Consider the following 25757-nt stretch of genomic DNA (forward strand, 5'->3'; position numbering starts at 1 on the left):
GAAAAAGCTAGCCTTAGCTTTCCTAACTGCCTGTATATATTTGTTCCTAACTTCCCTTATAAGTTCCCTAAAAGTTCCCTTCCCTAACAGCATATCACGGGGGCTATTCGATGCGAATGCACTAATGGTAAAAGATAATACAAAGGAAAAAACAACCGTTCTTTTGAATTTTTTTTGTACCATCATCTTTGAAGTGCAAGAGAAAGGCCATATTGTATTTTTCCAGCCCAGGTGCAATATACATTTTGCCCACTAGATGGCAGCAGTGTATGTGCAAAGTTTTAGACTGATTCAATGAACCATTGCATTTCTGTTCAAAATGTTGTATCAAGACTGCCCAAATATGCCTAATTTGTACATTAATAACTTTTTATGTTAAAAATTGTGCACTCTCCTCAAACAATAGCATGGTATTATTTCACTGTAATAGCTACTGTAAATTGAACAGTGCAGTTAGATGAACAAGAATTTAATTTAATTTAATGTGTCTATGTCCTGGGAAATGTTCTTGTTGCTTACAACCTCATGCTAATCACATTAGCCTACGTTAGCTCAACCATCCCGTGGAAGGGATCCCTATCCCGAAGAATTCAACTTGAATTCTGGTCGTAATGGTCATAGAGGCCATCCTCAATTTTCAGTGTGAGAGGGATGTGAGAGGACTGAGAACCTGGCCAAGAGAAATCTTTCTGGGCTCTGGGAGGTTTCATCTATGCTCTAATCCGTGCGCATGGATGATGTCTGTTCTGTTGCGTGAGTCGACCATGAGCTCATGGGTTATTGCTGTCCATCTATAAACTACTCTAGGCTGTTTATGATCACCTTGTCAGCAGCCTGGCTAATGCATGTTCGTGTCTCTGTGTTTCAACTCCACACGCACTCCTCACTGAAGTGGCTGGACTTCCTTCCATAAAATAACCACTAGTAACATTGGCCCAATGGTTTCCTCATCAGGTGGGCCCAGTAGTGAGTTAATGGGACAGGGGTTTTTGTTAAAAGATCAATTAAATCCACTTAATCCGTATCCTCTGTCGTGTTCCTGATGTTAGTGAAAAAAGCCAGTCTCTGTAGTCTAGACCTGCTTTCAGAAACAGGAAGACAGATGTGGTAGACTCTTGCTTGTTGTCTGGGGGAGAGGCAAGGCAGGTGTTTTGAGGTTCCCATCCAATAGGAGAACGGGGGTCCATCTGGGACTGATTTGGCCTAATAGCCTGGTTCCTGGCACCCCGTCTTCTCTCTCACAGTGATGGTGGTAGCGGCTTAACCCCAGAGCCGGAGTTGGGAGACCCCTGTGTGCAAGGAGGGCTGTGGTCTATAGGTTCCCCAACCACTATGGGAGAAACATTCAAGCGGTCTGCTGGGTGGTTTCAAAGGGGCATGAGGAGGAGGAGGAATCCCTGTAGAAAACAACCTAGCTGGAAGATGAAAAGAACCGTGTATCTCCTCAGCCTTAGCGGACCTTCCTCCTTGCTCTAGTCCTAAAATAGCAGAGGTGCTTCTTCCTGACACAACACCACGTGCCTGTTCAGTCGAGACACGGCAGATGAGGTTTCAAAGACCCGTCGATCCTCTGGATTCCCCATGAATCAGGCAGGGAGCGGCTGGTGCAGCAGCAGAACGCAGCATGTTCCTCGAGTCACACCTTGGCCAGACCAAACAGCATCAGCTCTATCTCTGTGTCTCCCCTGTCCCCCATGTCCCACACTAACAAATAATGGTTCTAAATTGTACCAGATAGGGGATCTTTGGCTTGTAACCACAGCAAAACCCTTTTTGGTGCTATATAGAATGCTTTTTTGAAGGTTCAATAAAAAACCATGCTCATAAGGTTCTAAATGGAACCTGTATGGTGCTACAAAGAACCCTTTCTAAGGTTCTATAAACAACCATTAAAAAAGGTTCTATGTAAACACCAAAAAAAACATATCCACTATGGTTACAACCCTTTTCTCAATCAGAAAGGTTCTTTGTAGATCCTTTTTTTATTCCGGTCTGACAAATTATATTGATAAAATGTCATAGGTGTTATTATTGCGTTAATTGACAAGTTGAAACAAGTGCGCTATATCTGGAACAGCTGGGGGTCCCCTGATCAGAGAATTGAAAACCACTGACTGATTTAGTCAACTGTTCTCAATTGACTTAAGGCCATGCATTCGTTTTTCACAAGACACCATCACTGGCCATAGTCATATGTAATTCATAATGGCATAACACAACATATTAAATAAACTGGAATGATCTCATGGTTGCACAAAAAGCGCTGTGCGTAAACCACACCCCCAAATATTTAAATGAGCTGCCTCCCATACATTTTAATTAGCACTAAAAGAGCTGTAAAGAACCTTTGATGACCTCAAAGGGTTATTTGAGTCATTAGATTTCCACAGAACCATCACCCATCCCAAAGAACCATTGAGGAACCCTAATGTTTTAGTTTATAAGTCTTTGGGGAGATCTCCCTAGGTACAGTAGGTCACTCTATAGCAGTTTCCTGCTCTGCTGGGGATGGCAGCACATGTGGCAGAAATTACAGCTGTTTTCAGTTGTAAACTCAGAGAGGAACCAGCTGCTGTCAGCACCCAGTGGGCCAGCTTGGCTCACTCCAATCTTCTCCATAATTCCTAAATATATTAAGATGTGTTGAATAAGCCCCATTTCTCAGAGGGGCCACTGAAGTAATGTTTTCTGTTTGTTTTATTATAGATGCAATGCAACCATAATGTCTGTACTCACGAGACCACAGTTGCTTGTTAAGCACTTGAAAGATGGAAAAATGATGATCCGGTCAGAAAAAATCGATTCAGTTATACAACGGGTTCTTCTCTTCTTTTCCTGTAAAGGGGAAAGGACACATTCTTGTTTCTTCTGAATCCTAACTACCAGTATGATTTCACCTAGAGGGTTGAGTATATAATCAAACATTGAAATTCTACCTGTCAAATATTCTACAGTAGTCAAGGGGAAAAGTATTCTCAGTGATGATTACTCCTGAAATGTATTGTAATAAAGCCCCCCAGGCTTATTTCAGACTCAGCGGAAGCCAGGCATTGGTTAATCTGTTCTCTGAGAATAAGATAATTACCCTCATATCAGAGTGAAGCCTCCACAATCCCATCAACCCAAGACCAGACCAGTCCTCTCAGGCCATGTCTGCTATTTAAAACCCAACCAATATGTAGGGTTCGGGAGTAACAGAATACATGTAGCCTAATGGATGACAAAAAAAATCAGATTACATATACTTTTGAAAAAGTATATACGTACTTCCAGAATTACTTTACAATTCAGAAAGGATGTCTGCGGGAATTTGGCGAAAAAAATATTGGCCTCTGTTTTCTCAATGATATTCAAATTAGCTTTGAAAAAATGCCTGCTTTAAATTTGTTCTGACTGAGCGAGAGTGACCAGAAATCAGAGACCACTATGATGACACATAATGCATTTGATGGATCGCAGGAAAAGAGCAGGAATAGGCTTTTGTCAACTACAGTACAAGCAATGTCATCCGATGGTGCGAATGCAAACAGAGCAAAACGAGAGATTATATTGGACAAATTCAGGTAGGTCCCTCCCCGTTTCTTTCCGTCTGCTTCCATTTAAGAAACGTTTTGCAACAGAATCGGCTGCAAATTATCAAATCAAACTATATTCGTCACAATACACACACAATGCAGATGTTATTGCGGTGTAGCTAAATGCGGGTTGTTCCTAGCTCCAACAGTGCAATAGTATCTAACAATTCACAACAATACACACACATCTAAAAGTAATAGAATGGAATTAAGAAATATATAAATATTAGGACGCGCAATGTCGGAATCGAGATATCAAAGCGTACAACAAAAACGTAAACAATACATTTTTCACATGCAAATACCACTTTTGGGAGTGCTCAAAGCATCATCGTGAAGCAATGAGCCCAATCAGTCTATCATAAACAACAGAGTAGGCTAATTATTCCATAGTTTTGGGGTTATACTCAGGTAAAACCATTTGACTAATCTATATTTCCATATTTCTAAGTTCTATTTTTGAAGACAAGGGGTGTTATATTAATTGGAATGACTGAAAATATGACTGTATTGTTGTTATTTATGTAAAGATATGGCCTAATCATATTATTATCTGTAGTAGAAAGCAGGGAAGCCTGCAAAACCAATCCATTAAGTAAAATGCAACGTCCATTTATGGACAGCTATGTAAACTGCAACACTAAGGTAACCTGCCTAAATGACTACTGACCCGTAGCACTCACGTCTGTAGCCATGAAGTGCTTTGAAAGGCTGGTCATGGCTCACATCAACACCATTATCCCAGAAACCCTAGACCCACTTCAATTTGCATACCGCCCTAACAGATCCACAGATGATGCAATCTCTATTGCACTCTATTGCACTACACACTGGCCTTTCCCACCTGGATAAAATAAACACCTATGTGAGAATGCTATTCATTGACTACAGCTCAGCGTGTAGTCTCAAAGCTCATCAATAAGCTAAGGACCCTGGGACTAAACAACTCCCTCTGAAACTGGATCCTGGACTTCCTGACAGGCCTCCCCCAGGTGTTAAGGGTAACAACACATCTGCCACGCTGATCCTCAACACAGGGGCCCCTCAGGGCTGCATGCTTAGTCCCCTCCTGTACTCTCTGTTCACTCATGACTGCACGGACAGTCACAACTCCTACACCATCATTAGGTTTGCTGATGACACAACAGTGGTATGCCTGATCACCGACAATGACGAGACAGCCTATAGGGAGGTCAGAGACCTGTCCGTGTGGTGCTAGGACAACAACCTCTCCCTCAACATGATCAACACAAATGAGATGATTGTGGACTACAGGAAAAAGAGGACCGAGCACGCCCCCATTCTCATAGACGGGGCTGTAGTGGAGCAGGTTGAGAGCTTCAAGTACCTTGGTGTCCACATCACCAACAAACTAACATGGTCCAAGCACACCAAGACAGTTGTGAGGAGGGCACGACAAAACCTATTCCCCATTAGGAGACTTGGCATGGGTCCTCAGATCCTCAAAAGCTTCTAAAGCTGCACCATCGAGAGCATCTTGACTGGTTGCATCACTGCCTGGTATGGCAACTACTCGCCCTCCGACAGCAAGGCACTACTGAGGGTAGTGCGTACGGCCCAATACATCACTGGGGCCAAGCTTCCTGCTCTCCAGGACCTCTGTACCAGGCGGCGTCAGAGGAAGGCCCTGAAAATTGTCAAAGACTCCAGCCACCCTAGTCATAGACTGTTCTCTCTGCTACCACAAGGCAAGCGGTACCGGAGAGCCAAGTCTAGGTCCAAGAGGCTTCTAAACAGCTTCTACCCCAAGCCATAAGACTTCTGAACATCTAATCAAATGGCTACCCAGACTATTTGCACCCCCCCTTTACGCTGCTGCTAATCTGTTGTTATCATCTATGCATAGTCACTTTAATAACTCTACCTACTAACTGGTGCCCCCGCACATTGACTCTATACAGGTACCTCCTGTATATAGTCTCGCCCGGGCAACGAAGGAGTGGCTTCGTAAGAAGCATTTCAAGGTCCTGGAGTGGCCTAGCCAGTCTCCAGATCTCAACCCCATAGAAAATCTTTGGAGGGAGTTGAAAGTCCGTGTTGCCCAGCAACAGCCCCAAAACAAAATGGGCCAAAATACCAGCAACAGTGTGTGAAAATCTTGTGAAGACTTACAGAAAATGTTTGACCTCTGTCATTGCCAACAAAGGGTATATAACAAAGTATTGAGAAACTTTTGTTATTGACCAAATATTTATTTCCCACCATAATTTTCAAATAAATTAATTAAAAATCGTACAATGTGATTTTCTGGATTTTTATTTCTCGGGGTGAGATCTTGCGTGGAGCCCCAGATCGAGGGAGATTATCAGTGGTCTTGTATGTCTTCCATTTCCTAATAATTGCTCCCACAGTTGATTTCTTCAAACCAAGCTGCTTACCTATTGCAGATTCAGTCTTCCCAGCCTGGTGCAGGTCTACAATTTTGTTTCTGGTGTCCTTTGACAGCTCTTTGGTCTTGGCCATAGTGGAGTTTGGAGTGTGACTGTTTGAGGTTGTGGACAGGTGTCTTTTATACTGATAACAAGTTCAAACAGGTACCATTAATACAGGTAACAAGTGGAGGACAAAGGAGCCTCTTAAAGAAGAAGTTACAGGTCTGTGAGAGCCAGAAATCTTGCTTGTTTGTAGGTGACCAAATACTTATTTCCCACCATAATTTGCAAATAAATTCATAGAAATCCTACAATGTGATTTTCTGGATTTTTTTTCTCATTTTGTCTGTCATAGTTGAAGTGTACCTATGATGAAAATTACAGGCCTCTCTCATCTTTTTAAGTGGGAGAACTTGCACAATTGGTGGCTGACTAAATACTTTTTTTGCCCCACTGTAGATAGACTTTCTAGCAAAGACCTCTACTAGAAACCCAATTAGAGGGAAAGGACAGGAAGGATGTGCATGTGACCTCTCTCTGATTCTGAAACTGTCTGCTTCAACACTGCAAGCTGGTCTTTGTCTTTGAACCATCTTATGTCTCAAAGGGATCTTCCATAAACGAAAGGAAAGTGAAACAGCTCAACTGTCAAAAAGATAACATACAGTTTTCTGCACTCTTAAGCATGAATTCCCAAGAGGAGTTTCTCTCACAGTGGAAGGTAGCACACTGTCTGACAGAAAGAGCAATGCTTTTGCTCACCTCGTTCAATGAATCATGGCATTGGTTCCCTGGTCCTGAGATCTATTCCAGATTATTAACAGGTCCAATGTGCAGGATCAAGTTAGGCTATACAGTGGGGAAATAAGTATTTAGTCAGCCACCAATTGTGCAAGATCTCCCACTTAAAAAGAGAGAGGCCTGTAATTTTCATCATAGGTACACGTCAACTATGACAGACAAAATGAGAAAAAAAATCCAGAAAATCACATTGTAGGATTTGTAATTTATTTATTTGCAAGTTATGGTGGAAAATAAGTATTTGGTCAATAACAAAAGTTTCTCAATACTTTGTTATATACCCTTTGTTGGCAATGACAGAGGTCAAACGTTTTCTGTAAGTCTTCACAAGGTTTTCACATACTGTTGCTGGCATTTTGGCCCATTCCTCCATGCAGATCTCTTCTAGAGCAGTGATGTTTTGGGGCTGTTGCTGGGCAACACGGACTTTCAACTCCCTGCAAAGATTTTCTATGGGGTTGAGATCTGGAGACTGACTAGGCCACTCCAGGACCTTGAAATGCTTCTTACGAAGCCACTCCTTCGTTGCCCGGGCAGTGTGTTTGGGATCATTGTCATGTTGAAAGACCCAGCCACATTTCATCTTCAATGCACTTGCTGATGGAAGGAGGTTTTCACTCAAAATCTCACGATACATGGCCCCATTCATTCTTTCCTTTTACACGGATCAGTCGTTCTGGTCCCTTTGCAGAAAAACAACCCCAAAGCATGATGTTACCACCCCCATGCTTCACAGTAGGTATGGTGTTCTTTGGATGCAACTCAGCATTATTTGTCCTCCAAACACGACGAGTTGAGTTTTTACCAAAAAGTTATATTTTGGTTTCATCTGACCATTTGACATTCTCCCAATCTTCTTCTGGATCATCCAAATGCTCTCTAGCAAACTTCAGACGGGCCTGGACATGTACTGGCTTAAGCAGGGGGACACTTCTGGCACTGCAGGATTTGAGTCCCTGGCGGCGTAGTGTGTTACTGATAGTAGGCTTTGTTACTTTGGTCCCAGCTCTCTGCAGATCATTCACTAGGTTCCCCTGTGTGGTTCTGGGATTTTTGCTCACCGTTCTTGTGATCATTTTGACCCCACGGGGTGAGATCTTGCGTGGAGCCCCAGATCGAGGGAGATTATCAGTGGTCTTGTATGTCTTCCATTTCCTAATAATTGCTCCCACAGTTGATTTCTTCATACCAAGCTGCTTACCTATTGCAGATTCAGTCTTCCCAGCCTGGTGCAGGTCTACAATTTTGTTTCTGGTGTCCTTGGACAGCTCTTTGGTCTTGGCCATAGTGGAGTTTGGAGTGTGACTGTTTGAGGTTGTGGACAGGTGTCTTTTATACTGATAACAAGTTCAAACAGGTGCCATTAATACAGGTAACGAGTGGAGGACAGAGGGGCCTCTTAAAGAAGAAGTTGCAGGTCTGTGAGAGCCAGACATCTTGCTTGTTTGTAGGTGACTAAATACTTATTTTCCACCATAATTAGCAAATAAATGAATTAAAAATCCTACAATGTGATTTTCTGGATTTTTTTTCTCTCATTTTGTCTGTCATAGTTGAAGTGTACCTATGCTGAAAATTACAGACCTCTCATCGTTTTAAGTGGGAGAACTTGCACAATTGGTGGCTGACTAAATACTTTTTTGCCCCACTGTATATAGTCTAGTCTAAGTCACAGACCTCCCCTGTCTAGTCTGTCCTCTAGCTGTGTGCTGTGTGGGGTGTGCTGCTATCTTGCTGAGATTAAGTCTTCTCTTCTGCCAGGTCTTGAAGTGGGTGGAGGAGACAGTGCAGGCCCTGAAGGTTCACCTGCTCTCTTCCAATCATGACAGCGCTCAGGAGAACCAGTGGGAGGTGCCCTTTGACCCCAGCCTGAAGGAGGTCACTGTGTCACTTAGTGGACCAGCCCCTCAGATCGAGCTCAGGGATCCCCTTGGTACATCATGCTTTCATTATGTATTTTCTCTGTATAGATAGCAAATAACTTTGTCAATACTTGAGAATAATACTATATATCCATCAGTGGAGAATGCTGAGGGGAGGATAGCTCATAATAATGGCTGGAAAGGAGCTTGTGGTTTCCACTCCAGCCATTACCATGAGCCTGTTCTCCCCGATTAAGGTGCCACCAACCTCCTGTGATATCCATTTTGCTGAACATTAATGTTATTTAAAATTTTGAAATTATATTGTTATGTCTCAATTGCTTAGGTCGCACTGTTAGAGTGGAGGAGGGCCTCACAGAGCTGCTGAATATCCCAAACTCTGCCCGTGTTGTCAACCTGAAGTTCCCCCGACCTGGAGCCTGGACTCTGAAGGTACTGTATAGTAGATCCTCCTGATGTGATCATCCTGTATTGAGAATGAGATAACTGCTTTAGTCACCTCTGAGACAAAATACAACAACTGAATGTCCTGTCTATGTCCAGGTGGGCTGCGGTGGCCGCCACACTCTGAGAGTTACAGGGGTCAGTAATCTGGACTTCCGGGCTGGGTTCTCCAGTATACCCGTGTCTGAGTTCAACCATACCAGGGAGAGACCCATCAAAGGTAATGTGTGCATGCAATTTTATTTCTTTGTATGTATACGTGATTGCATTGAATAACGTTGGGCTCCCCTCCCCTTCCAAAGGAGTTCCAGCCCATGTGCTGCTGAAGTGTACAGGACTGAAGCCCCCAGGTCAGCTGAGTCACATGGAGTTAGTTTCAGGTTCAGGACGCTCCCTACGCACCCTCCCCGTGCCTCTGCCCTCTGACAGTGGCAGCCGAGGACTCTGGAGTGTCCCAAAATTTCGCACTCCTTCCCAAAGCTTCTTCCTCAAGGTGACAGGGAAGGATGATGAAGGATACCCCTTCCAGAGGTTGTCCAGTGTCTCCTACACAAACATCATCCCAGGTAAGAGATCCCTCTCCTCAGTCTCCTCCCTAGTGTCTCCAAGACAGACCTAGTCCTTTGTGTGACCTTTTCCCTCCTCTCTTTTTTGTCATGACAAAGATCCCCCAGCAGTGAGCATGCCCAAGGTGGTGAACGGCTTTTATATGCAGCCCACTATGATTGGCTGTTCGGTAGAGAGCGACGTTCCCTATAGGCTGAGGTTCACCAGGAGTGGCGTTGCTATTGGGGAGGAGAAGTTGTACCAGTGAGTCTCCGTCTGTTCTGTTTGTTGAACACACTATAACACACTGTAACACACTGTAACACTCTATAACACACTATAACACACTATGAACACACTATAACACACTAGCACACTATAACACACTATAACACTTGACTTGCCCTCCTTTTGGATGGAACAGCCATATGCATTCAATACCCGCTGTAAAACAGCTAATTAGGTCATGGGGTATGACACAGTGTACTGTTTGCAGTTACCAGCTCTGCAAGACATTATTGCCGATAGACTCGGTTGCCTTTTATTGCTGCATCAATCAGGAGACGGGTATACACAGTGGATTTTGTGTACATTACGCATTTGATTGTGTCATCTTGGAAACTTAACAAAGCATTATTTCTTTCTCCCTCTGTTTTGAATTACATACATGAAATAATGCCGACCTCTGACGAGTGGTATTCGCTGTGTCTCTGTGCCAGAGAGCCTAATTTGTCAATGGTGTAAGACAGTATCATGTTCCCATCATCACTCTTCTGCCAGCTAACTGTTCATGTGACTCAGGTTCTCTGGCAAAGCATTTTGGGAAATTCCACATGCCTCAGGTGAGGATGAGGGTCCGTACGAGTGCATCGCTCAGAGCAGTGCAGGACTCAGACGAGCGCTCACACAGCTGACCGTGAGAGGTATGTCAGAACACACCAACACACACACACACACACACACACACACACACACACACACACACACACACACACACACACACACACACACACACACAGTCACAGATCACTTACAGTACCGTAGCTAGTCAAAGCTTTCCAAAATACTTATCTTATTTATATATTGCTGATTTAAATACCACTTTGAAACAAAACATGTAATTCCAAATATTTACATTGACAGTAAAATGAACTGTTTTGTCCCTGCTCATAGTGTGTTGTTTGTCTCACTGTGTTGACTGTGTTTCCCATGAGACAGAGCCTCCTCCGGTGCTGAAGGCCCCACTGAACGTGAGCTCTACAGTGGGGGCTGTGGCTGTGATGGCCTGCCAGGTGGAGGGCTCCATGCGCCACAACCTGACTTGGCAGCGGGCAGGTCTCACTATCTTGGCCCACTCCGGGAGGGTCAGGGTCCTGCCCAACTCCTTCCTGGAGATCAATGAGGTGCAGCCCCAGGATGCCGGCCAGTACCAGTGTGTGGCCACCAATGCCAAAGGAGACAGCCGAGTCACAGTGTGGCTGCTCGTCCCAGGTACTGTAGCTCACCGCACTCCAACCACACTGTACTGATCATCTGTTTAAACACTAAACACATCCTCTATACCTCCTCCAGGCCTCTGGCATCTGCTTTCCATTACTGCCTTAGTAGCATGACTGGCCCCATCTAATTGTATTGATACATTTTTTATCTACTTCTCCAGAAACGCTCCCAGTCAGAACATGTTTCAAATCAGCCCAATTGATGCAAGTCGAAAATTGCAGCTTCTATGATGGGCATGAACTCAGATGCTTGTAATGCGTTTGCAAAGGACAAACAAATTTGAAACGTGTCTCTGACTGTGATCCGCTGTGATCATGATGTCAGGCCCCCCTGGTCAATCACGCTCTTCCCCCAGACTAGCAGAGGTTTACCACTGCCTAGCCATGATCAGCTCTGCCTGTAATAAATTATTACTCATACAAACATGACTGGGACATGAGTCATCAGCTCTTTCCTATGGATCCTCTCTGTCTCTCTGCAGAGGCCCCTTCTGTGGTAGTCAGACCCCAGAGACAAGCCTTCTCCAGGGGGTCTGAGGTCCGCCTCGTCTGCACAGCAGCCGGCTCCCCCCCTCCGCAGCTCTTCTGGAGTCATGGAAACATGTTCCTCCCTAATCGGCCAAGGTAAAGGAACTCTTAGCCCACTCAACACCTACACGACAGCAGCTGCAGAGAGTTGTTTGATTCTATTTTAACAGTTTCCCATGAATATACAAATGTCACATCTCATTTGCTTCATTTTACAGTTTCAGCTAACCACAAACTACATTATTCCCGATTTTTGGTAAATGTACGTGATCTGGCTGCCAAAAAATACATTTTCAAAAGAGATTGGATATACTTGGACATCAAGTGATGAATTTCACCAAGACACATGTATTTGTAATCATCTAAATCAATTCAAATGAATTCCCATGACTGATGTCTGTCTTACACAATACAGGATGAGTATATCCAACCACGGAGGTCTAACAATCAGAGATGCCCTCCCCGAGGATGCTGGGAACTACACCTGCCTGGCAACCAACGAGGCTGGAACTGCCACTCAGACTGTGTCTCTCAATTATGCAGGTGGGTAGAGATGTCATATCAGTTCCAGTCCTATTATAGGTTGAGTGAGATACCACTATAAAGGCTATGATGTGGGCTTTCCATTTAAAGACTAGTTCTTTACCACTTTCAACCCACGCATATACACTGCTCAAAAAAATAAAGGGAACACTTAAACAACACAATGTAACTCCAAGTCAATCACACTTCTGTGAAATCAAACTGTCCACTTAGGAAGCAGCACTGATTGACAATAAATTTCACATGCTGTTGTGCAAATGGAATAGACAACAGGTGGAAATTATAGGCAATTAGCAAGTTCTGTGGTTCTGCAGATGGTGACCACAGACCACTTCTCAGTTCCTATGCTTCCTGGCTGATGTTTTGGTCACTTTTGAATGCTGGCGGTGCTTTTACTCTAGTGGTAGCATGAGACGGAGTCTACAACCCACACAAGTGGCTCAGGTAGTGCAGCTCATCCAGGATGGCACATCAATGCGAGCTGTGGCAAGAAGGTTTGCTGTGTCTGTCAGCGTAGTGTCCAGAGCATGGAGGCGCTACCAGGAGACAGGCCAGTACATCAGGAGACGTGGAGGAGGCCGTAGGAGGGCAACAACCCAGCAGCAAGACCGCTACCTCCGCCTTTGTGCAAGGAGGAGCAGGAGGAGCACTGCCAGAGCCCTGCAAAATGACCTCCAGCAGGCCACAAATGTGCATGTGTCTGCTCAAACAGTCAGAAACAGACTCCATGAGGGTGGTATGAGGGCCCGACTTCCACAGGTGGGGGTTGTGCTTTACAGCCCAACACCGTGCAGGACGTTTGGCATTTGCCAGAGAACACCAAGGTTGGCAAATTCGCCACTGGCGCCCTGTGCTCTTCACAGATGAAAGCAGGTTCACACTGAGCACATGTGACAGACGTGACAGAGTCTGGAGACGCCGTGGAGAACGTTCTGCTGCCTGCAACATCCTCCAGCATGACCGGTTTGGCGGTGGGTCAGTCATGGTGTGGGGTGGCATTTCTTTGGGGGGCCGCACAGCCCTCCATGTGCTCGCCAGAGGTAGCCTGATTGCCATTAGGTACCGAGATGAGATCCTCAGACCCCTTGTGAGACCATATGCTGGTGCAGTTGGCCCTGGGTTCCTCCTAATGCAAGACAATGCTAGACCTCACGTGGCTGGAGTGTGTCAGCAGTTCCTGCAAGAGGAAGGCATTGATGCTATGGACTGGCCCGCCCGTTCCCCAGACCTGAATCCAGTTGAGCACATCTGGGACATCATGTCTCGCTCCATCCACCACAGACTGTCCAGAAGTTGGCGGATGCTTTAGTCCAGGTCTGGGAGGAGATCCCTCAGGACACCATCCGCCACCTCATCAGGAGCATGCCCAGGCGTTGTAGGGAGGTCATATAGGCACGTGGAGGCCACACACACTACTGAGCCTCATTTTGACTTGTTTTAAGGACATTACATCAAAGTTGGATCAGCCTGTAGTGTGGTTTTCCACTTTAATTTTGAGTGTCAGTCCAAATCCAGACCTCCATGGGTTGATAAATTTGATTTCCATTGATAATTTTTTGTGTGATTTTGTTGTCAGCACATTCAACTATGTAAAGAAAAAAGTATTTAATAAGAATATTTCATTCATTCAGATCTAGGATGTGTTATTTTAGTGTTCCCTTTATTTTTTTGAGCAGTGTATTTTCAGTTCAGAGTAGGGTCACTTTTGAATGGTTTCTGTGAGAAAACTTTTGTTGAGTGCTGTTTGAATGAATGTCTACCTGATCCATCGTGTTTGGGCTATGTTGTCTAGCTGTGAGGAGAGCTTAGATTGACAGTGGCATTTTCCCCCGTCTTTCACAGTAGGTTATAACTTCCCAATGTTGGCAGAGTTGACAGTCCCCAGGATGTATTTTTAGCCTTGCTGTAATTGAGTGCTTGACAGAGGACACAGCACTGATGGATCATGGCAGCTTCTCCCTGGTGTGTGCTTGTATTATACTCACTTTTGTCTGGGAGTGTCATTTTGAACAACACTGATCTGTAAGACACCATGAAGCTGGCTCTGGCAGGATGCATCATCACATCCTTTCAACTGTCTCTCTCTCTGGGCTCCTGTAGAGCTTGTCCCTGTCACGTCTCTGCAGACGTACAAAGCGTGTGAAATGTCAGACAGCGATACTTCTATTTTTACCTCCTGTCTGGGCCGCTGCCCAATTGACAAAATTCAATTCACAATAATTTGCTATTCTGATCACGTATAGCATTGTGAGCATGTCTGCCGATTTGGTCGATAATAATACAAACGTTTTGATCATGTTTATTATTTAAGCTTTATCTTTGTTCACCCTTCCTCCACACAGAGGAACCCAGTATCTGGGTGGTGAAACAGGTTGTGATGGTGGCAGTTGGAGGTGATGCGACTCTGGAGTGCCGAGCCACCGGAGTTCCTCTTCCTCTGGTCAAATGGTCCAAAGGTAAAACACTGATCACTTGTGTTTTTTTTTGCCAATAGTACACTAGATAGGATTATATCAAATCACTTGTTTAATCTGTTATGATAAATTACATTCATTAGGTCGATATTTGTCTGTGTGTAATTTTCCTGTCATTTCTCAGGTGATCTACAGGTGGGCTCAGTTCCTTTTGCTGAGCAGGACGTGCATCACGGGACGCTGCAGATCCGAGGAGTGCAGGCGATGGATGCTGGGGAGTACAGCTGTGTGGCCAGTAACCCTGCGGGAACCTCGTCTGCTACTGTTATCCTGGAGGTCGGAGGTGAGGGCAGCCATTTTAAGCTTACGGAATTAATGCCACTTTCAGATAACCAGTAATAATGGTAAGACATTGCATCCTTTATCTAAACCAAGCAGGTGTAATACAGAATATTTATGTATTTTGAACAGAGTAGTTCTATGTCCTTTTTATACACTGTATTTGATTATAGAGAACTTCCCGTTGATCTCCCACTCTTTCTTCCACAGCGGCCCCTCTATTCTCAGAAACCCCAGTTGACATGACAGTGGATGTGGGGGAGAATGTCACGCTGCCCTGTGTTGCCCGGGGTTTCCCCTTGCCTACAGTTACCTGGCGTCTAAAGGATGGTAGAGCGATCATCTCTGAAGCATACAGCAGCGGTGGCACGGTGCAACTAGAAACAGGGCATCTCCTGATCCAGGGTGAGTCTTATGTCCCTTTCCCACTATTCTTCTTTACACTATTACACTATCCCGCTATCCCTCCATTGGCACCAAGTGCGTGACTGGCATGGCTGACATTCTTTAGGTTCATAAACATAGAAGAGGTGGAGCACTTCAGGGCAGGATAAAGCTGGCCCTGCTGAATGAATAGAGCGTCTCCCCTTTCTCCCTCAGCGAGGGGAACTGAGGCTCTTTGAGGGCCTTAGAGAATTGACAGAGACTTTTATGTCAAGATAGGGGTGAGTGAAGTTCAACGGTATAATGTGGATATAATATATTTTAGACCATACGTTGGTCAGAGAGGGAGGAGGTGAGGGAGAAACAGAGAGAAGAGAGAGAGAGAGTGGTTGGTATATCTATCCATAGCTCAGATCCTAAATGTTTTTAGGCTAGGTTCTTTTTTGTTGGGGAGGGAGAAACAGTAGTATTTGCATGGCGAAGTGGACTTTCATCACTGGCCCCATCTGTGTCTATGTACTGATCTGATTTCCTTAAATGGCAGCAGATGTTTCTGTCTTTACCCGGTATTGTTTAAACAAAGAGAGTCCAGTGGTCTCTTTATTAATGTCTCAGATATGTAGGCTACATATTGTACAACTTCGTTTTCACCGTTTACTCTTCACATGAGTTGACATCAGCCATTTAGACACTTGCAAAGTAATCATGTTTTCATCTGTCATCATGTGGTCTAAGTAAAATATACTGTTTAGGACATGTTGTATAGGCAGCTGTACTACATTGTGTCTTATTGTATTGATACATTTTTTTATGAATCCTAATGACATTATAAATAAACCAAGAGAATGCCTGTAGATGATTGAGACAGAGTTGATGAACTCTTAGAATGATTCTAGCTAGTATGCACTCTATTCTAAATTCCCTTACTTACACACGTAACCTGTCTCATACTGAGGTTTGCATGGAGAAGCCATCCTATAAGTGGAATCTGTATTTATTTGATCATGATAATAGTATTCTCAGAGTAACTATGCATCTGTCCACAGATGTCTGGTTGGATGATGAAGGCCTGTATGTCTGTGAGGCTAAGAATCAGTTCGGAACCATCAGGACTGAGGCCAGAGTCAGTGTCAGTGGACTGGGTATGAACTAGTGTTTGTGTTCAGTCTTACCTTTCTCTGCTGATAGATAACACCAGTATCCATTGCTGCCTCTCCCCATAATTGTTTCAGTTTGAGCCTACTTTATTTGATCAGCTGCTGCTTTGTATTTCGGTCTGTCTGCTCATGTAATGATATCCTCCCGTTTTGTCCAACAGAGCCCCCTCTTTTGGCACATGGTGCCCCAGTCATCACCACTGGGATTAGTCAGTCCCTGAGCATACCCTGCATGCTATTGGATGGAATACCCCTGCCAGAGAGACACTGGACCCACAATGGAAACCAAGTGAGGATGACCTGTCCTGAATAATCCTACATTACTACCTCTCAGAATGTGTGTTTATCATTGCCTAAAATTATCCATTGCTGTTCCCTAGCTGCAGCTGAGTGGCAGGAAGTTCCTGAGGAGCGATGGCAGCCTGTACATAGAGAGGGCACTCCCAGCGGATGCTGGGATCTATGTTTGCACTGCGGTGAACGTAGCCGGGTCGGTCAACACATCAGTCAGCCTGGAAGTCCATGGTGAGAGGAGATACGGTTTACAGAATGGTCAAAGGGCTATGGCAGATCCTCTATAGTCATGGACCATCTAATTAGCGTAGGAATGTGCTGACTATTAGTATGGGAATACAACATCTTGAGCAACTTGTAACTTGAGCACCCTGCAGTGTTATAGTTGAGAGAGGGTTTCATATACTGCATGCTTTGATGACGTAATTTGGTCCATAGACAATAATGACAGACATCCAGATTAGGGTTCATCAACAAGTTGTAATGCAGATGATTTGAGCTAAATCCAGTGATAATTCTGCTCCCCTTGTTGTCCATGCTCAGTAGACAGCTGTACTTGTGACCTACTTTCCCAGTGCCCCCAGAGATCAGCGCTGGTCCATACCACTACATAGCCAACGAGGGCGTGGCCATCACCATGTCATGTGAGTCCAGCGGAGTTCCCAAGCCAACTGTTGTCTGGTCCAAGGTAGGATGCTATGCTTTCTGCTCTGAAGCTGTTTTTTCTTTAATGATGCTTTTGGCTCCATCATACATGTGACAAATGGCCTTTGACAAATTGCAGAATTTAGCACAAGGGAATCTAGTGGGGATTGCAATCACAGCCCATCCATCTTAAGATGAATGGCCACTAACATCATGTAAATAACCTTTAAACTAATATAGCACTTGTGTATATATTATAAGGCTGCCTGTGTCAAGGAATGTTTATTCATAGCCTTGTTCCATACATTCTCAGATTAATACACTAGAGTCAAGTAAATTTATATTCTTGTCAGGTGAAAGTGAGTCTGCAAAAGCCATTTTCTGTTCAAAAAAGAAGGGGAAGTAGTACCCTGTGTGTGTGTGTGTGCGTGTGTGCGTGTCTGAGAGAGAGTTTAGTTTGGGAAGGGGGCTCGGCTCTGTAATTATAGCAAGCAAGCATCAGAAGTGAATTTGGGCATTGAACCTATGGCCTAGTTATGTGTCCTAGTGCTGTTGAGTGTGTATCTGCCTGCTCTTCCCTCAGGGAAGGGAGACCCTGCCCAGAGACAGGTCCTCCCCCCATTCAGACTCTGATGGCTTCCTCCATATCCTCAACCCCACTGCAGAAGATGCAGGCATATATATCTGCACAGCCACCAGTGCAGTGGGCTACACCAGCCGTGAGATCAAGCTTAGTGTCAACAGTAAGGGCTGCACATTAACTTACAGCAAAGGCTGTCCAGTGCGTGGTGTCAATGGCTTCTCTCCAAAGTGTTTCATTGATAGAGGAAGTACTGTGTAAAAGAAAATCACAAGGCATTTGACATGTTTAGATTACAAAAAGTTGTATGCTTTAGAGCAGACCTGCCTCTGTAAAAATATAATGTTTCCCTTTCCCTCAGCCAAGCCTAAGCTCGTAGGTGTGAGTGGTGAGGAGAACACGGTGAAAATGGCTGCTGAGGTGGGCTCTGAGGTCATCCTCCCTTGTGAGGTCCAGGGCAGTCCCTCTCCTCTGGTCACATGGAGCAGGAACGGCCAGCCAATCCCTCCAGTCACTGCTTGGTAAGAGGAAGACCCATGGTTACATAAGAATGTAGCAACAATGCAGTGAAATTGTAAATAGGCAATAAAAGGCAAGTTTCTCACCATACCAAGGCGATTACCTTACCTCTGACTTAACTGACCAACCTTTTACAAGGGACACTGATTGAATCCGGCTGCTATCTAAAGCAGCCGTTAACTGTTGGAGCGCATTTAGTGGTGCCTTTTGAAGCGGCAGAGGCAGCAGCCTGGTGCTGGGCTGTGTGTTGCGCGTGTGTAGTCATATGGAACAACTTCTCTGAGGAAGAACATATGGTTACACATGACTCTCTTATCCCTGAATCTGTGGTCACTCAGCACAGGCTTCACTGTCGGGTAGAGTCTGTCTATAGGGCACAGACTAGAGATGACAGTGAAACCAACTGGCCATGACCAGTCCCTATGTCTCTGGAGGAACTGTGTGACAGTGTTGAAAGCTGTGGTAGTGGTGGAAGGAGGATGCTTATGTGGGGCCAGGAAGGAGTGGGGGACAGGGACGGAGGAGAGGGGGAGGCATGTGCTGACGGGAAGTAGGGGAGAAGACTGACAGAAGAAGAGAAAAAAGTACAGCCTGTTTGACGTTTGGCTCCCCTGTGGATCTTCTGCCATAAAAGAGCATGTCTTCTCCTTACTCTTTACCAGCCCTGGCTGTCTGATGAGAATAACACACCTCCACCAACAACCCCTTCAGCCCTCATGCACTGGAACGGACAGACGCATTCTCTCCATCCAGGAGTCTATCTGCCCCCCATCCTTTGGCACAGCCGGTGTGAGCAGGGAGAAACGGATTGTTTTGAACAACTCAGTCAGTGGGTGTTCTGAGTGTCTGCTGCCATAGCCCTCTTCTTCTCCACCACCTCCACCGCATGTCCCAGCGCTGCAAACAGAGAACGAGAGAGAGTGAGAGAGAGAGAGAGCTAGCACAGCTGGAGAGTAGAAGAGCGCTAGCTCACACTGGGTCAGTCGGGGAGGCTAGGGAGCTGCACTCAGACCTCTCTGATAAGCCCAATTTGTCCCAGTCAGCCTGTGTCAGCATGTATACACAGATGAGGCTGTATGTTGGGTCCATGTCTCCAGTTTGTGCTCAGCTCCCTGCTCTCTACTAAGGTGACTTAGAACTGCTTTACTTCTCAGTAGAGACTGACCGCTGCTGAGCCAGTCATTCAGTTTCTATGATGTATGCTACTGGTTGGGTTTGAAGCAGTAAGGGGGCAGAGTGTTTTAGCCACATGTGCAGTGTTGAAATATAGGGCTGTTTGTGGTTCCAGATCATTTCCAAACATGTTATTGATATAATTTTAGTTGCTTAGCAGAGAAACATATAAATCTCAGAGCATTGTTTACATTTGTGCATATTATCCATTTCTGCAGCTGGGTGGAGTTCTGCTGGGGATTTCAGTTCAGTTGAGAAGTTCAGTTACTATTATGCAATGTGAATAGTATTATAAAAGCCAGAACTACACGGGCATGTACAGCACACACACATGCACACACTCACACATATTCACAAAAACGTGAACAGGGTTGAGGATTTCCAGTGTGACTCCACTGTGTGTAACAGTGTTATACTCAGCCTGACCTCTGACCTCTCTCCATGTCCAGGTTCACCGTGCTGCCTTCTGGCTCTCTGAAGATCACCGATGTCCGACTGATTGATAGTAAACTTTACACCTGCTCAGCAGAAAACCCAGCCGGCAACGTGTCGCTCAACTACAATTTACACATACAAGGTATCTCGTTATGGATTCTCACTTTGTAGATGCTATGCGAACTTGAGATCTGACAGCCTGTTTCACTTCACTGTTCAAGATGATGTCATGCATCTAATAGATATCATGAGACACAAACCTTGTTTCCCAGTTAAGCCCAAAATCCAGGCAGCTCCGTCCCTGCTGAAGGCGCTGATAGGCCAGACGGTGGTTCTGCCGTGTGTGGTTCAGGGGGAGCCCAGACCTGAAATCAGCTGGTTCCACAACGGACATCCTGTCGGGGCGAGGGACTCTGCAGCCCTCAGAATCCACAGGGCCAGCCTCACTGACCAGGGCACCTACAGCTGTGTGGCCAAGAACACTGCTGGACAGGATACCATGGAGGTCAAACTGGAGGTGCTAGGTGAGAAATCGGATTCATCAATGATGCAGCTTCTCTCTCCTAATATACCGTACATCTATTTATTTATCCATTCATCAGATCAGCCCAAGCACTCCGCGAACAATTTCCACAGACTGATACACAATAGTGTCATTGTCAATAGTGTTGAAAAAGGTTCACACAGAACTGACTGTAACAGTATACCTAAAATAGATATTTTCCCGTTTTACATTGAGGAAACACTGTCCCAGCTTAACCCAATGAGTCCCATCGTAACGCCGGCATGTTTTGGACTTCTAACCCCTTTTTAACATTGTGAGTTTGAGCTTCTGGGTTGTCCCATTGGATTTGTCTATTTAGTCTGCATCTGTAGATACCAAGTCTCTGTGATTAACAGAGGCTGAGCTAGAGCGGTGTTTGTGTGACAAGGGCGGATTCCGAAGGGGCCCGGGGCCGGGTCTTTTTTGAAAAACGTCTGTAGAGTCCAAATGGTTTGAGCTACAAACTATCTATGAAAAGCTGAGATGAACATGCACATGTTTTGCTATATGATGTTCACAAGCTACACAAGAGCCATTAGAAGGTAAGGGGTTCTTCTACATGGGAAATCACAGGACATAGCAGAGGTGGGACCAAGTCATTGTTTTACAAGTCACAAGTAAGTCTCAAGTCTTAGCACTCAAGTCCCAAGTCAAGACCCAAGTCAAGACTGTCAAGTCGCGAGTCAAGTCTCAAGTCCTAAACTTTGAGTTTTGAGTCCTAAACAAGTCACATTTGGTGAAGAGAGCATTATAATACCATTTCATATTTTTAACAAGAGTAATAGTTAGTATATTACATTTACGCAAATCATGAATGCTTTTAAAAATATCTCTATATTTATTACTTTCCAAATAAACGTTATATTTCCATGGAAGTACATGGGTAGCCATGAGAAAGACACCCCCCCCCCAGTAGTGATCGACTATCGAGGATCGCTATGGGGTGCAATCGGGCGATGTAGACTTCTACACAATCGCCCAAATTTAACACACTCTCTGTGTGGTTACAGTAGGCTAATGTATGTCAATGGTTTTAGGAACAGCAGTAACATCAGGCAGGATTTAGGCTACCAACTGCCTAGCCAGGCTCATTGATTTAACGTTACGTTAGCCTACATGATACACTAGTAAAGTAATAAAATATATAGCTGTCGGCTATATTAGCCATGACTTACCATTCTTTGTGCAGCTTCAAATGTCGAACAAAGTTGGAAATTGTTGCTCCTCCGTCTGGAATTTTCTTCCCGCATGTTTTGCAAATTGAAATCTGTTTTTTGTTGATACAGTGTGGTCTTTAAATCTGAAAATGAAAATGATAAACATCTTTCCAAGGGCTCCATCTGAATTCACCCGGCGACGTTCCTCTGCACTGCCACGCACAACTTTTTCTCAGCTGGCACAATTTGATTGGCTGCTGTCTGTTTCAAACTGTAATCCGTTAAATGAAGAATTGATGCTCTGCACACTTTTAAAAAGCATAATTTTTTATATTTGGGCTTGGGGAGGGTATCAAGTCAGGTCGAGTCAAAAGGCTCAAGTCCAAGTCAAGTCACGAGTCATTGGTGTAAAAGTCAAAGTCGAGTTGCAAGTCATCATGTTTGTGACTCGAGTCCAAGTCATGTGACTCTTGTCCACACCTCTGGGACATAGTGTCCATAATGCTGTAACAAGCTCACTTAGTTGCTGACACTACCTCTAGACAGTTGTCATATTCATTTCCCCGTGAGCAAACCAACCGCTTTGGCGGACCTTCATTTTTTAAATGTACATTTGTCAAAAAAACTCATGACTTCAACTGTTTATGTCAAATGGTAAAATACTTCATTGTGAGGCTGAATATAAGGGCTGGACATGCAGATAAATGAAAAGCCAATTTTTGCTGGGCTCTCGGGACTGATATGGTTAAAGACAGAGTAGACAAGGACAGTTGTCTTTGGAGGTGCTTTCTCTGGAAGCAGCATCATATGGTCACAATGTAAGTGCAGCTCATGGGGATGTGCAGGGGTGTCATGCACCCCCAAAATCTGAGGGGGCACAAAGAACTTTATGGCTGGGTGGTGGTCTGGAGGGGGGCTAGGCCCCCCGTTTGTAAATGTGAGAATGTACCTTTTTTTTTTTTTTTTACCTTTTTCCTGCCATCTAGGCTTATTTTTCTAAGCATTCCTCTTGAGCTGTCTTGAGCAGTCTTCCTGACTGGTGGTTATTTTTTTAAAGAAATTAAATATGCTTCTCTGCATGTTTGCTCAAATCTGTGTAAAATATTGAAAGGAATGTAAGTCTTATTCAGTACATTTAGTTACTGCTCGCTTTTCTAAAGTCTAACAACCTTGACAGTAGGCATGCCAGCTAAGATAGTTAGACAAGCTAACTACTCTAACTTGATTGATAGGCTGAAATAGCTTATTGTCAGCTAGTTGTGAAGTTGTCAGATGGGAACATATCTGGAATAGCTAAAGCCAACTTCATAAAATTGCTAGGTGGCTATAAGTACAGTATTACAGAGAGAAAAAAATATATATATTTTTATACAAGACAAATCTGAAGGGGCACGTGACCCTGTACCCCTTATGGGCATGACGCCTCTGGGGATGTGTGCAACTTATTCCTCAGCCTGAAATGTCCCACTTGCTCCAGCGAATTGCTATCTTTTCACTTGGATCCGACTGGTAAGATGCTTTAGGAGGGTGGTCACGTGTGCTAACAAGGCACAGGTCCAGGGTTCGAGCTTTGTGTGATCTGAATCCGAAGGAAGTGGTACTCGCTAAGCAAGCAGCGTGAGGTCCTTTAAACAAGCAGCCCTATAAACTCCATTCTATTTGACAAGAGCATGGGTCAGTAGGTTAGTGGGTGTTGATTGAGGGGATATTTGACCTTAGAGGTCAGCTTAAGCTGAGGGAAGGATTAGAGGAAGTCAAAGCTGGAGGTTAACGAGTGAGTAGGGGTCAAAGGAGACATGACTCACATTGTCAGGGTCAGTAGCACAACATCTTCACCCCACCGCCTGGATTAACCCAAGCACCCCTGTCTTACCTAATACTACTCTAGCTGAACATTAACACTAAAATCAAGCCTATATCTTATAGAAATCTCAACCTAACCTTGACACATATTATTTACAGTAGCCTTTATAACCCATGACGCTAAATAAACCCTTTGTCTTATTCCCTGTGCTGTCCTAATGCTATATCCTTTATCCTTTACACAGAGGCCCCGTCCTTCGCTGAGCCTGGAGATGCCATTATGGAGAAAGTGTCTAACAGCAAGGTCACCATCCCCTGCCCCGCCGAAGGTAGGATAAGATTTATTTATGTATGTGTGTCCGGGGTGATTTGCTATAGAGGGAAACACATCTGGTGTCAGAAAAAATACACAATTTACACAGCCTGACCAAAGTGAACAGATGTGGTGAATCTTTTTCTGGTAATGTTTGGATGGAACTGTTTTCTTTCATCATTCCCAGAGCTAGCTCCATATTAAATGTAGGACAAGGTGTGGATTTATCTAGCTACCTTCAAGGCATTGCTCTGCTTTCTACATAGAGCTTAATTTGTCTGTGGAAACAAATGTGTGTTTCAATACCCCTGATATCCCAATGGTGTGCTTTCATTCTATTGAATACTGTTTCTGTCTCTATTTTAACATCTTGGTGAAGGGGGAGGTAGCACGCAGCATGGCTGAGAAAGTGTGTGTGTGTGTTTGTTTGAGCATTCTTTCTTATGCGTGGGCCCATTGAACTTCTTGTAGACAGGGTATTTAAATAGGTGACAACTCAAATCAAATCAAATGTGATTTGTCACATGCAGGTGTAGACTAACAGTGAAATACTTACTTACGGGCCCTTCCTAATGCGTAGTGAAAAAAAGAGAAATAATATAAATATAATAATACGAGGAATAAAATATGAGTAATGATAACTTGGCTATATACACATGGCACCAGTATCGAGTTGTTTGTATGGTAACGGGCATGTTTGAGAAGGTGAGGAGTGGGCTAATACGGACATAGCAGCAGCTGGAACATCATTCTGCCTGAAGATGTGGCTCAGCGGGCCACATCTGCTTTCCTCTCCGCTCTGCGAGGGGGCCTGCTGGGAGAGGATTCCTAATTACAGACTGCTGCTGGCAGATAATAGACAGAGATATCTGGGGTACTCCTCTACTGAGTAGGCTGGCTCCACTGGCCCTCCTTGTAGAACTTAGACAGGCAGCTACACTGTTACCATTACAGAGTAACACCCCAAAGAACTCAAAACAACCCCAAACAATCCCCCAAAAAACAAACACCACCAAACATGAACATGAAAGAACCTTAAAGTACCCAAAAGAACCCCAAAGTACCCTAAACAACCCAAAAGTACCCTAAACAACCCCAAACAGGTAACCCAAAGACAACCCAAACGTACCCAATACAACCCAAAACAACTAAAAAGAACCCAAAACAACTTCAAACAACCATAAACAAGTACCCAAAACAACCCAAAAGTACCGCAAAGCACCCCAAAAGTACCCAAAAGATCCCAAAGGTACTCAAAACAATTCCAACATATGCAAAACAACCCCAAACAACCCCAAACAGGAACTCCAAACAGCCCAAAAGTACATTAAACAGCAAAAACAACCACAAACAGGTACCCAAATCAACCCAAAAGTACACAAAACAACTCAAAACAACCACAAACAAGTACCCCAAATCATCCAAAAGAACTACAAACGGGCAGCCAAAACAACACTAAACCACCCAAATTATAAATTCAGGTTTATGTTTCAGACAGGTCAATAATGGCTTGCTTGATTGGGCTGGTTCACCTCTACAGGCTACAGGGACCCATTTGATTACACATTAGAGATAATCCAGGTCCCTCAAACATCATCAGTGACATTTCCTGTAAACTGTGACACAATCCTGGTCTCCTGCCATGAACGGAGTGGTCTACAGAGAACAATAGTAATCCCTGGGGGGGGGGGGGGGTTGGATAAATGCCTGAAAATAAGGCCTGTGGTAAACACAGACTTAGGAGAGTTTCTACATTTTATTCTATGAGATAATCTTCATCAGCTAACA

The 25757-nt window shown here is 44.5% G+C and overlaps 1 protein-coding gene and 1 long non-coding RNA gene across 3 annotated transcripts in view; one reads left to right on the forward strand and one right to left on the reverse strand.

Moving 5' to 3' along the window:
• Positions 1-25757, reverse strand: part of LOC149979634 (uncharacterized) — a 237291-nt gene that overhangs the window by 123401 nt on the left and 88133 nt on the right. The window lies entirely within an intron of this gene.
• The window catches only part of LOC110535063 (hemicentin-1), an 84755-nt gene that overhangs the window by 18805 nt on the left and 40193 nt on the right, over positions 1-25757 (forward strand). The window contains exons 5-25 of the mRNA XM_036935794.2: positions 8531-8702; positions 8978-9084; positions 9196-9316; positions 9399-9662; positions 9762-9906; positions 10444-10565; positions 10861-11133; positions 11624-11765; positions 12085-12212; positions 14555-14668; positions 14811-14969; positions 15176-15370; positions 16396-16491; positions 16668-16795; positions 16887-17031; positions 17376-17488; positions 18029-18188; positions 18387-18546; positions 20167-20294; positions 20425-20676; positions 23902-23985. Of these exons, the coding sequence (XP_036791689.2) occupies positions 8531-8702; positions 8978-9084; positions 9196-9316; positions 9399-9662; positions 9762-9906; positions 10444-10565; positions 10861-11133; positions 11624-11765; positions 12085-12212; positions 14555-14668; positions 14811-14969; positions 15176-15370; positions 16396-16491; positions 16668-16795; positions 16887-17031; positions 17376-17488; positions 18029-18188; positions 18387-18546; positions 20167-20294; positions 20425-20676; positions 23902-23985 (3208 nt within the window). The remainder of the gene's footprint in view (positions 1-8530; positions 8703-8977; positions 9085-9195; positions 9317-9398; positions 9663-9761; positions 9907-10443; positions 10566-10860; positions 11134-11623; positions 11766-12084; positions 12213-14554; positions 14669-14810; positions 14970-15175; positions 15371-16395; positions 16492-16667; positions 16796-16886; positions 17032-17375; positions 17489-18028; positions 18189-18386; positions 18547-20166; positions 20295-20424; positions 20677-23901; positions 23986-25757) is intronic.

This window comes from Oncorhynchus mykiss, chromosome 11 (assembly GCF_057628025.1).
Source record: "Oncorhynchus mykiss isolate SJ-2025 chromosome 11, ASM5762802v1, whole genome shotgun sequence".
Lineage (NCBI taxonomy): Eukaryota > Metazoa > Chordata > Actinopteri > Salmoniformes > Salmonidae > Oncorhynchus > Oncorhynchus mykiss.